The 12,182-nt window shown below is 53.9% G+C and overlaps 6 protein-coding genes across 6 annotated transcripts; 3 read left to right on the forward strand and 3 right to left on the reverse strand.

Moving 5' to 3' along the window:
- Positions 1-118: 118 nt before the first annotated feature.
- On the reverse strand, positions 119-919 carry GNI_141240 (1-acyl-sn-glycerol-3-phosphate acyltransferase; the record flags this gene model as incomplete). The annotated part of the gene is made up of 1 exon (XM_011134282.1): positions 119-919. One exon carries the CDS (start codon positions 917-919, stop codon positions 119-121), a length of 801 nt encoding a protein of 266 aa, XP_011132584.1.
- Positions 920-1,457: 538 nt separating this feature from the next.
- GNI_141250 (DNA repair helicase rad25) lies at positions 1,458-3,979 on the forward strand (the record flags this gene model as incomplete). The annotated part of the gene is made up of 2 exons (XM_011134283.1): positions 1,458-1,716; positions 1,956-3,979. The coding sequence occupies 2 exons, from the start codon at positions 1,458-1,460 to the stop codon at positions 3,977-3,979; spliced, it is 2,283 nt and encodes a 760-aa protein (XP_011132585.1).
- A 228-nt stretch (positions 3,980-4,207) lies between these two features.
- GNI_141260 (hypothetical protein) lies at positions 4,208-5,646 on the forward strand (the record flags this gene model as incomplete). The annotated part of the gene is made up of 2 exons (XM_011134284.1): positions 4,208-4,829; positions 4,946-5,646. The coding sequence occupies 2 exons, from the start codon at positions 4,208-4,210 to the stop codon at positions 5,644-5,646; spliced, it is 1,323 nt and encodes a 440-aa protein (XP_011132586.1).
- Positions 5,647-5,659: 13 nt separating this feature from the next.
- GNI_141270 (hypothetical protein) lies at positions 5,660-9,351 on the forward strand (the record flags this gene model as incomplete). Its single annotated transcript, XM_011134285.1, has 2 exons — positions 5,660-6,997; positions 7,354-9,351. The coding sequence occupies 2 exons, from the start codon at positions 5,660-5,662 to the stop codon at positions 9,349-9,351; spliced, it is 3,336 nt and encodes a 1,111-aa protein (XP_011132587.1).
- A 21-nt stretch (positions 9,352-9,372) lies between these two features.
- Positions 9,373-10,899, reverse strand: GNI_141280 (cyclophilin-like protein; the record flags this gene model as incomplete). Its single annotated transcript, XM_011134286.1, has 1 exon — positions 9,373-10,899. The coding sequence occupies one exon, from the start codon at positions 10,897-10,899 to the stop codon at positions 9,373-9,375; it is 1,527 nt and encodes a 508-aa protein (XP_011132588.1).
- Positions 10,900-11,157: 258 nt separating this feature from the next.
- Positions 11,158-11,693, reverse strand: GNI_141290 (hypothetical protein; the record flags this gene model as incomplete). The annotated part of the gene is made up of 1 exon (XM_011134287.1): positions 11,158-11,693. A coding segment is annotated over one exon (536 nt), but the record flags the coding sequence as incomplete, so codon positions are not given.
- Between the last annotated feature and the right edge of the window lie 489 nt (positions 11,694-12,182).

Below are 12,182 nucleotides of genomic sequence, written 5' to 3' on the forward strand. Positions count from 1 at the left end.
CCCGGGTATGTGGTCCCGGGTATGTGGTCCCGGGTATGTGGTCCCGGGTATGTGGTCCCGGGTATGTGGTCCCGGGTATGTGGTACTAGTGGCCAAAAAGCACTGGGACTAGTAAGCGCTAGGGACTGAGGGGTAAGAGAATTAGTGTTGGCTGGGTTACCACGGGGTCGTGTCCGGGAACGTCAAGCATCAGACGGAGCATTCTTCGCCGTATGGCGTTAGCCATAGAGTCGGCGGTGTCGAGGCCTCTTCTGGGTATGATCACATAGTCAGCGAATTTAACGTATATCGGGTGTCGGTTAACAAGGAGCTCTCTAGGCGGCCAGGCCCGGTGGCTGCCGTGTATGATAGAGACGTGTATGGGCCATTCGTAGTCAATGGCGGCTCCTATCATTCCGAGTTTAAATGGATTCATACGACCGAACATCCGTCGTGTGCCTTCCGGGAAACAGATGACGGGTACATTGTTGCAGATGGCTTCGGCACAAGAGGAATATGTTTTATCCTTGTCTTTAACGCCGGATCCTCGTCGGTTGCCCCAGACGAAGCACTGGCCCGAGAGCCAGAGCAACTGACCGACGAAGGGGGCCTTAATGACACCGGACTTGATTAAAGCCTTCGTGGTCATGGGCTGGAAACAGGCCTTGAGCAGAAAGCCGTCGATATTGCTCATGTGGTTAGACACCACCATGCTTCCCCCCACGGCAGTCAGTCCGCCCTCCTTGTCGCTAGGTAGCGACACCTCCAGAACTCCGTCCTCAGGATCAACACGCGTGTGCGCAGGCTTCCATTGACTCCACTCCTCCTGGTTCAACCGCCACTTGGGCTTGCTACCCAGAATCGTCACCTGCCATATACCCAAAGTGTGGAGAGTACGGCAAATAAAGTACGCCCCAAAGTCTATAGGCCATCCCAGCATATATTCGAAAACCTCTTTACATGTCCTCTACAACAAATACACACTCTCCACTCTCAACACAGGACCCTCATGACAGCACCGGACCCTCCTAACACTTGTGACCCTCGTAACCTAACACTTGTGACCTTCGTAGCCTAACACTTGTGACCTTCGCAACCTAACACTTGTGACCCTCGTAGCCGAACACGTGTGAAACCGCCCACTGGTCGGGGTTGTGTAAGACGTCGGGGTTGCGTAATTTGTCTGTGTAGCTTACGGATTCCGTAATCGACTCCAGGCGAATAATCTTGCATATCAGCTTGAGAACGCCGATGAGGACGCCGTTGAGGACTATCAGGTTCGTGGCGACAAGGCAGGCGCAAAATGTAGTCAGCACGAAGGCTGCCGTGCACAGGACCCTGACCCCCAAGTAGCTTCTGTCACCACTGTGGGTCCATATCCTGGTCGGCGTGTAGCCTAAGTCCTCCTCATCTGCAGGCGTCGGTTTCGTTTCCCGCATTTTTTGCCCTCTATTTTAGAGGGTATTTTTAACCAACCAATGAGCACTGTCAGCGCAAATAAGCGCCGACGGCCGAACCTGCCTCCTCAGCCACTCAACTTGGTTCTTAACGTGAAACCCAACGACCCTCAGCCCAGTGCCGGATTCATGCCCTCGTGCAAGCTACCCCTGACGGCGGACGCTCTGATGCAGGACCCAGCATATACTACCTTCATGGACTTCAGCGAAATGGAAATCAAACCGAATGCAGATGAACTGCCGCTCCTCGTTTGCCCCAACGGCTACATCTTCCTGGAAAGTATGCCCCCCCACCCCCTGGAAAGTATGCCGCCCCCCCACCCCGTCCGAGGCTACGTATGGTCCAGCCATTGTCTGGGACACGGACTCTTGTCTCTGCATTTGGTGTGGATAATCGCACACGTGTGTATATAATCGCACACGTGTGTATATAATCGCACACGTGTGTATATAATCGCACACGTGTGTATATAATCGCACACGTGTGTATATAATCGCACACGTGAGAATTTTCTGTAGCCGGTTCAACGAATCTCAAGAGCGCGACGGAGTTCGTAATAGCAATCGCGGAGCCGGTGAGTCGGCCGGAGGTAATTCACGAGTTCCAATTGACGGTGTTTAGTCTGTATGCAGCGTTGAGTATGGGTTTAACTTGCGACGAACTTTTGGCTCGTTTGGAGCGGTACAGTAAGAATGTGGTGTCTCCGATATTGATAGCGGAAGTGCGTCGGCACGGTGCGTCATTTGGTCGAGTGAAGTTGGTTTTGAGAGACCGTAAGTACTTCATTGAGTCTTCATATCGGGATGAGTTGGAGTTGTTGGCTGCGAATCCGGTTATAGCTGCCGCACGAGTGCAGAATTCATTGACGATGCGGAACGTGCAGAAGACGGAGGAGGAATCTGGGGGTAGTAAGAGTGCTCAGACGACGGTTGCAGTGGGTTCGAAAAACGACTTCAATGTTGAGGTGGAAGATCGTGTGGAGGAGAAACTGTTGGAATTTCTGGCACAGGGGGAGCCGCAAGGGCCGCCGGGTGCCGAGAATGAGGAAGTAGAGGATGTGGTGCCCAAGGTGGACAAGCCGGACTTGGTGTATTCGTTCCAGGTGGAGGAGAGCCGAGTGGGTGCGATAAAGGAAGTTGCATTGACTGTGTTGGGGCGACCGTTGTTGACGGAGTATGACTTCTGGCGAGACGCAAGCAACCCACCTCTCCAGATAAGTTTGAATCAGGAGACCCGCATCCGCTACTATCAGGAGCGTGCATTGCGCAAAATGTTTAGCAACGGACGTGCCCGGAGCGGGATTATTGTGCTGCCTTGCGGTGCTGGCAAAACGCTGACGGGCATTACGGCGGTGACGACAATCAAAAAATCCGCGATGGTCCTGACCTCGTCCTCGGTGGCAGTGGACCAGTGGAAGAGGTCATTTTTACTGTTCACGACGGTGGATCCTAGCAAGGTGGTGGCACTAACAGCAGATAACAAGAGCGACTTGCCTGAGGACGCGTGTGTTGTTTGCAGCACGTACACCATGATGGCGTATAGCGGACGACGCAGCGAAGCGGCGGAACGTATCATGCAGCAGATCCGACGGAAGGACTGGGGTTTGTTGATCTTCGATGAGGTCCAATTCGCCCCGGCGCCGGCGTTCCGTCGAATTACGGATCTCTGTCGTAGCCACTGTAAGCTGGGACTGACGGCTACACTTGTAAGGGAAGACGACCTGATTAATGATTTGCAATGGTTAATTGGGCCAAAACTCGATGAGGCTAACTGGTTGGAACTTCAAAAAGCCGGATACCTTGCGAAGGCCAAATGTAGCGAAGTATGGTGTGGTATGACAATCGAGTATTTCCGCGCATATCTGAATGCCAGCCCGATGAAACAACGAAGGCTGTGGGTATGTAATCCTAACAAACTACGTGTGTGTGAATATCTGATCCGTTTCCATCAGGCGCGTCGTGATAAGATTATTGTTTTTAGTGACAATCTATTTGCCCTGAAGGAAGTCGCTTACGCCTTGAAGGCGCCATATATATCTGGCGAGGTATCGCTACAGGAACGAATGGTTATAATTCATAAGTTTAAAACCAGTCCCAATTGCAACGTCATTTTCCTCAGTAAAGTCGGTGATAACGCCATCGATATACCGTGTGCGACGGTTGTAATTCAGATCTCATTCAACTTCGCTTCCCGAAGACAAGAGACCCAACGTCTTGGAAGAATTCTCAGACCTAAACCCAATTCGAACAAACCAACCACCAACTCTCCAGACGACATTGAAAACTACAATGCATTCTTCTACTCCCTGGTCTCTAAGGATACACAGGAAATTGCATATGCAGATAAGAGACAACAGTTTATTGTTGATCAAGGCTATGCTTACAAAGTTATACCCATGAATGTGTTTAATCTAGATCAACACAAATTAATCTTTGATGACCCAGTTCGACAGAAAACAATATTGCAGAAAATACTCACCTCTAGTGACACTGGTAAAGGGGACCTTGAAGAGGAGGAAATGCCCTTGAACACTATCGACTAACATGTGATAGTTGTTAACCCCCAGGTAGGAATTCACTCGCCGGCAGGAACTCACTCGCCGGCAGGAACTCACTCGCCGGCAGGAATTCACTCGCCGGCAGGAACTCACGAATTCACTCGCCGGCACGGGGACTGACTGTTGAGGGTGGACTATTTTTTCTCATTTGTGGATTAGAGGTTAGCGGGAGATGTTAGAATATAGTTTATGAAAAGTGTTAGAATATAGTTTATGAAAAGTTTATTGGTGTTTTCTAGCTGCTTATTATTCAATGCTTTCGTATGTGAGGGAATGATCCGGATCTTCCGTCCTTTCAATCGTCAACAAAGCAATGAAGGACTGGCAGGGCCTGCGATAGGTAATGCTGCTTGCGGCAATGGCGCTGGCAGTCAGTGGATTCGAGCGAGTCCGCCTTCAAAATGGTTGTCGGAGTACGGAACGGACTACCTGCTTGTCTACCCGGGGATGAAACTAACGTTCATCTATGACACACCTGTGTCTGGAACTAGCATCCATCAGCTTCAATATTGTAGTCCTCCGAGCAACTATGTCGGTTCAGAACAAATCGATGATGCTTGTTTCAAACCCATGCAACGACACCCAGAGGAAGATCAAACACCCTATCTAGAAGAATACCCAGACATTGATTTCTTCCTAGACCCTAGTTGCACTCTTAACTACGCATTGGATGAACCCGAATACCGTAGCTCCTGGATTGTTCCCAGGAGCTTACGCACGCAGTGGCCAGTTCTATTCAGGTGGGTTGTACAACTCTCATATACCTCCTGCCCACATCCGGCCGTTTGCCCTCCTACCATTCCCGATAAGATCAAAAATTGGGTGTATAAGGATGGTAACTTACACACCTGGTGGACCGGCATGTGTGTGAAATTAAATGGTTGAATGTCTTGTTTCCACCTGTATTGTTTCCACCTGTATTGTTTCCACCTGTATTGTTTCTCTGCGTAGCTGACCTTGGTATGGAATGTCCGATCGGGATTGGCACTACCGCAGCAGCGATTGACGGGTGCCCGAACGAAGAGCCGTGCAAGGCCAATCAATCGCAAGTAAAGTTATGTCTGGATGCGTACGCCATCGACATTGCGTCCCAAGGGGAGTGGCCTGCTGATGCGGATGGCAATTCGAACGGCTCTGCAGCGAACCTGAACACCGAGGCTGTCCGAGTGGCTACTCCGTGTCCGACCAGCGCACGTGTTCGCACGCACGAAGTCGAGGTCCAAGTCGGGAAACCTCAGGTGGCAGAGACCCAGGTGGGTGAGTCCGATGTGAGCGAGACGCGGGGGTACGACCGCGCATTGGTGTGTGAGTTGGCGTCTCTGGAGATGCGCGCGGCGTTGGTTAATGCACCGCATGCGGTCAATTTCGATAACTTGCAAAGGTACTTGACCCTCGCCTACTCGCCGGAGAGCGAGGACTACGCATACCTGAGCAAGGAAGCCTATTGGCTGCTGTATCTCCTCAATTCGGATTTTTGTGAGAATGCCGTCAACAGCGACGAACACGCCTGCGGCAAGTGGTGCACTGAAACGGTCGAGAGCAGCGGGTCCACGCTGGCGCAAATGGTCCAGTACTGTGCCGCAGTGGGCGTGTCACAGGCATCTGATTGCCTTAGTGTTTATGGCGCCATTCTCGTCTGTTCCGCTCGCTGAGTTTTTGTGGTGCATGCTCGCAAAAAAGAAACTCCCAACACTTGCGCCATTAAAGTCCAAATCCTCCACTTCCCCCACACACCCCGGCACACCTCTCGACCCACAGAACTCAACCAGCAAAACGACCAAGACAGAAGGCGCCACCAAACAAGACGGAACGAAGACAGAAGACACGGCCGAGACAGACCACACTCCGAAGAAGAAAACACCTAAGAGGAAGCCCTTTGGCAAGAAGTCCTCCGTGACAGAAGCAGTCACCAGACCAGCTCCCGAAACGGTGGGCAAGCCAGCGGCTGCAAAGCTACCACTCCCTGTGAACAACAAGGCCGCCACAACGCGCTCGGTCTCGCAAGACTCCTCAAGCTCCTCCTCAAGTTCCTCCACCGCTCCGAGCTCGAAGGCGAAAACGAAACCGAGACCGACCAAGAAATTCCCTCGAAAGGCCGCGCCGTCGACGAAAACCGAGTGGGTGAAACAAGCGGCCCCTGTGCGCCCCGGATCGGGCCCAAAGGCGGGTCCAGAACCGGCTTCCGACAGTAGCAGCAGCGACTCGTCCATGCAGCCCAAGACGCGTGTGGTTAAACGCAGGTTTGCACCGGCGCCACCGCCGGCCAGCGAAATCGACCGCGCGTCCTACGCCTCCACCAACTTCAGCTCCAGCTCCTCTAGCTCCAGCTTAGCTGGCGGTCTCGGCTTCAAGCACCCCGCCAAGAAGAAGGTGCTGCCCAAACTGGCTAAGGGAAGAATCACGTCCGTCGCCTCCGTAGGCTCTACCGCCGAAAACTCTGCCTCCGTGGGCCCTGCGACCGGAGATCTGAAGACTGGGAGCCCTCCGGTTGGGAGTCCTGCGGCGGCGGGGTCGTATTCGCCGTTTGAGAGCCACAAGCGATTCGCGTTCGGATCGGAGGCGGCTTCGAGCCCGCGGCCTGGAGGTCCTAAGAGCAGCCGACTGGCTAGTCCCGGGTTCCGGCCAGTTGGTGGCGGGCTAAAACTCAGCCCCAGGTCGGCTTCGCCACGCGGGCACTCGCCCGGTGGCATCTCGCTGAAGAGGCGCTCCCAGACCACCCAGAAGACCGCCGCGGCCTCGCCCCGAGCGCCAGCTGTCCCTTCGCCGCGGCAGCCGCAACGTAACGAACACACGCAGCCGGTCCGGCAGGTCTCCTCCAGCTCTTCTGAAGCACTTTCGCCCCCCATGCCGACTCCGACCACCGCTGCACACCGCGGTGCACCGACCAAGCCAGCTCCTCCCGAGCCGACGTTCGTGACCAGAGCCGCCGCGACGCGTCAGGAACCTGCTGGCGAAAATGAGAACTCGGAGCAGAAACCTGAACAAGCCGGCCCAGCCGCCAAAGTAGATGTGGAACCGGCACCCGGCACCGGACGCACGTCAGGACCGGGACCTGCGGCGTCGAACCCGCGGCGTCGGGACCTGCGACGTCGGGACCTGCGACGTCGGGACCTGCGGCGTCGGGACCTGCGACGTCGGGACCTGCGACTAGTCTCAAGTCCGAAACGGAATCGAACGAAGCTCACCAGAAAAGGGAAGTGCCGAAGAGACACTCGGTTGACTCGCCTCAGCGTCTCTCCTCAGTCGACACGTCTCTGTTACTGGCGGAGGAGATCGTTCCCCGACCCGCCCCAGCAGCGTCGAGCACGCCGCGTTTCTCGGGGCCGTACTGGGCTGGCAGGGGAGGTGGCGTGCCGCAGGCGCCAGCGGATACGGTCACTCGGGAGGCGGGCGCCCGGGATGCGGACCCTCAGGGCGTGGCCACTAAGAGCACAGACAACCAGACCACGGGTGGCACCAAGACCACGAGCACGCAGACTACAGTCGTCAAGCCTATGGACCAGCCCACGGCCACCCCAGTTAAGGCCGCGACCATCCCGGTGGAGACCACGACCGCTTCAGTTAAGAGCACGACCGCCCCAGTTAAAACCACGACCACCCCGATGGAGACCACGACCACCCCAGCTAAGACCACGACCGCCCCGGCTAAGACCCCCATTATAGACACGCAGGCTGTGGGCACCCAGGACAAAGACAAGCAGACCATGGGCAGCAAAGGCACAGATGACAAGCCTATGAGCGGCAGTCAGATTACAGACACTCAGATTACAGACAGCCAGGATAGAGGCACGCAGGGTACAGGCGCCCAGAAACTGGCAGAGCCCAAACAGCCTGTTGCGCGCTCCGCGGTTGAGATGGAGCCGGGGGCAAAAGAGTCGACTGGGGAGCATCGGGCGGTTAAAGGAAATCAGTTGGCTGGAGGAACTCAGGCGGCTGGAGAAGGTCAGGTTGCTGGCCCCGACGAGACGTCTGCTGGTCAGTCACTTGTCCAGTCGCTTGGACAATCGCTTGGTCAGTTCGTTCGCGAGTCATTGGGTCCGTCACCGGAAACGAGTACGGGTTCAGTGGCTGGGCCGGCTGTATCTGGGCCGACCGTGGCTGGGCCGACCGTGGCTGGCCCGACCGTGGCTGGCCCGACCGTAGTTGGCCCGGCCATGGCTGGGGGGCTGGAGCAAATAAGAGCGAAGGAGAAAGAGAGGCAGCAAGAGGCGCTAAGTGAGGTGAAGGTGGAGCAAATAAGGATGGATCATTCGGGGTCGAATGGAGCGCGATTAGAGAGCATGAAGGAAGATCTGGTCTCTCGTTTTAAGCAGTTGTTGCAATCCGAAGTTCAGCAGCAGTTCAATGGTTTGTTGGAAAGTCGGATGCGAGTATTGCTTAGCGAGAATAAGGAGTCTTTCTTGGCGGCTGAGCGTCAATTGTTTGAGGACCGTCAGTTACAGTTGTTGGCAAAGATTGAACAGGACCATAGTGGGTTTGTTTCGGAAGTGCACACGCGTGTTTCGGAATTGGAGAAGAGTTCGGAAGCCTTGAATAAAGAGACGGTGAAGCAGATTTTGAAGACTATGGGTGGTGAGTTGGCGCAGGTGAAGCAGGATGCGACAGACAGCGCAATAAAGTTGTTTGATGAGATTGCCGCCTTGAGAGCAGACAGTATGAGTTGGATTAAAGAGCAGTTGAATGACACGATGCGGACTTTACGGAAAAAAGATGTGGAGATCGAGTCTCTGTCGCAGCAGCTGAGTCTGCTGAAGAGTTCTCAAAGTGACCAACTTTATGGGGAGTTGACTGCGTATGTCAAGTCGGAAATGGAGAAGAAGAAAAAGTCGATTCCTGTACAAGACGCTCGAACAATGGCCATGGAGTCTTTAAAGAAAGGAATGGCGATCGACTCCATGTCGACCGTGATGCGTCGACTGGTTGAGCGGCTCGGTGTACGTTGGGATTTGGGGATTCGTGACATTTTCGCACACCTCAAACTTTTCACTCAGAAACACCATGAACTCGAAGTATCCATGGCCCCGAAAATTAGCGCCTCAAGAAGGATCGCATCTGTCCTGCATTACGCCCTCCATAAAACCCGACTGCAAGCCTTCTGGTCGCTACGTATGCACTCTGCAACTTATCAGCAATTGAACGCAGATCTCAGAAGGGCGGCGTACAACAGACAACTTGACAGGAAATTACGACTCCTGCTTTTCGGCCAAAATCCGCCTTACGAGCACATACAACTGGCGGAAGCGAGAACTGCGGCTGCCCGCGGTATCAACTCTAGACAATCTTATCTGACAGGAATACCCTCTGCCTACCCACAGCTATCCAGGCGATACACATCGATCTTTCGAACAAATACCTAACAGTCACTGTTTAATGACAGCTTATCGCGGTCTTCCTTCGTCCCGATCAGCCACACGGCCGGAACGACTTCGGCTATGCGATACCCGATAGTCGTGCTCACACGCATATGGGCCTCTATGGCGATCATCACGCCCGCGATAATCACCATTCCTGCGACGATAATCCGAGCGATAAATATCCCGATGATCGTAGTCCCGATGGTACTCATCATCGCGGTGATGATTGTCGCGATAACCCTCATCATTGTACCTATCTTCCTTCCGGTACCCGGCGGCGTTCCTGGCGTGTTCCTTGAGGTCCTTCTTAAAGCATTCTCGGTCGTTACGATCTTTGCGGTCGTTGCCGTGGTCACGACCGTGATCTTCCGCATGGTGGGTGACGGGGCTACCAGTGACGGGCCTATCAGTGACGGGAGGCCTATCAGTAACGGGAGGCCTATCGGTGACGGGCCTATCGGTGACGGGAGGCCTATCAGTGACGGGCCTATCGGTGACGGGAGGCCTATCGGTGACGGTTGACCTATGTTTCCTCCATTGGACCGACTGGCAGAAGCTGACATGGATTCGGCGATCATCGATGAGTGCGTCTTGCATTTTGAAGAAGGCTTCTTTGCAGTGTTCAACGTCAGCAAATTCTACAAAGCCGTACTGGAGGGAGTCACCAGTCTTCCAATCCTTGATGATATTACAACTGCGTACGGGTCCAAATTGTTCGAAAATGGTTTTGAGATCGTCATCTTCTGTAAAGGGATTGAGTTTGCAGACGAATATTATATTTTCGGGTGGTTTTTCATCAGCGTCATCGATGTCCCCTAAAATCTCCAACGCGACGGCCTGCGACCTGGCTTCGTTGGATCTGATTTTGTCGAGCAATCTCAGTTCGTCTTCTGCTGTTTCAATACGTTCGTATATTGTGTCATCTATGGGATTGGGACTATCGGGGATTTTAGCCGGGAACCCGGGTACAGCCGAGTCTGGGTAGGGATCTTCGAGCACCAGCGTGTGTCGTATCCGTATGGTTTGTAGAGGTCGGCCCTGATCATCGGTGGGAACTTTGTTCAGCTTTTCCAAAATGTCTAAACCTTCGACAACTTCACCGAAAATCGTGTGCTTCCGATCAAGACTACTCACCTTACTGCTCAAGGTGAAGTAAAATGCACTTCCATTCTCATTGTAACCTTCATTTGCCGTGGCAACCAATCCCTTACGATCATGGATATGCTTCGGCAGTATTTCGTCTGGGAAATACTTCGTCAAATTCTCCGGCCGAGCCTTCCCGTACCAATCTCCCTCATCTTTCACATCGACGGCAGATGTGCCCCAATAGTTCATCCGCCCCCATATTGTCTCACCGCCACCTTCGTAAATCTTGGCATTACGATGGTACCCAGTGGCAGCGATAAAGTCCTCCTCTACACGGTGGATCTTGGAATCATTGTAATACTTCACTCTGCATAATTTCAGGAAGTTGAGGCAACTTAGAGGACAGTCTTCCGTATACAAATCGATAATGATGTCACCCAGCGACGTCTCAAGTAACACAGACATCCTGGCTGGTTTTATATTCCTCACTGCCCTTATATTCCTCACTGCCCTTATATTCCTAACTGCCCTCTACTGGCTTTTGTTCTTCCAGCCAACACTCGCCCGACCAACAGTAACCCCTTCCCCTGTCACCGGGATTATTCCTGAGAATACCCCCCCGCCCCACCAATCTACACCGACCAGATGCCATCGCCGGTGCATGCATGCCCTTGGCTGCGTAGTGGTTTGAAGGAAAAGGCCCCTGCCTCCGGTAGGGTGTCTCTACCGGAGGTAGGGATGTGTGCTTGTTCGGCCTGCAGTAGTTCGGGATGTGTTTGATGAGTGCCTCTTCCGGGGTGCTGCGCCGTTGAAGCGATATTCGGGGAGTGCGCGAGGATAGGGGTTGTGGTCTAGGTCTAGTCGGGCTCGTCGGAGTGCTGCGCTAATGAAGCCCTGAGGCGAAAGGCTTTTCCGATCAGGGAATTGGTTGGCCCAGAGGGCGGAAATCTCGTCCAGTTTCTTCCTGCCCAGCCGGCGGCAGAGTACCTCGGCGATGCCGACAAACTGGTTTCCTTCGGGGACAAAGAGCCGGCCGTCCGGCATCTCGCCCTCGTGGGTGTTGTCCTTGGCTGCGTACAGCCAGCGGGTGAGTGCCGACATATCGAGCACAAGGTCACGGGCTTCAGGACTTTCAGGCAGTTGCATAAAGTCCTCCGCAAGGTCGTCACTGTACAGGACCCCGTCATTATCAAATGAGCAAGTAAACTCTAATCCTAATTCCCGAACCCACTCTTCGATCGGCAGTGGACTACACCGCTCTAACAAACAGGCAATAAACCAAGGGTCAGACACCCGCCAGCTGGGCCGGAGGTGCTCCCACATACCGCAATCTTGCATCAGCCTACGAGTGGTAGCACTGCCTATCTGCTGCCAATAAGCCAACGCCAATGTGGCCCACTTCCATCGGCAAAAACGCAACTCCAGAACGCCATCCACCAGCTGGTCTCTGCTAGCCTTCAATGTCTCCACAAACAAACCCTCTAACGCTCGCTTGTTCCCAGCACTACACACCCCAGCTCGGCACACACTCCTTCGGTCATCCACACACTCCTTCTCCACACACTCTGCTATCAACTTCGCCACATACTTCCGAGCCGACACACCTTCAGACCACACCATGCCACACGCGCTGCCACATGTGCTCCCGTCACCCATGGCAAGCACCACCAAACTCCACCCGTTTCCTCTATCACACGCTCGAGACCTCATGCACTGGAAAAAAAATCGAACTTAACCCACCTAACACC

This window comes from Gregarina niphandrodes (assembly GCF_000223845.1).
Source record: "Gregarina niphandrodes unplaced genomic scaffold scaffold00038, whole genome shotgun sequence".
Taxonomy (NCBI): domain Eukaryota; phylum Apicomplexa; class Conoidasida; order Eugregarinorida; family Gregarinidae; genus Gregarina; species Gregarina niphandrodes.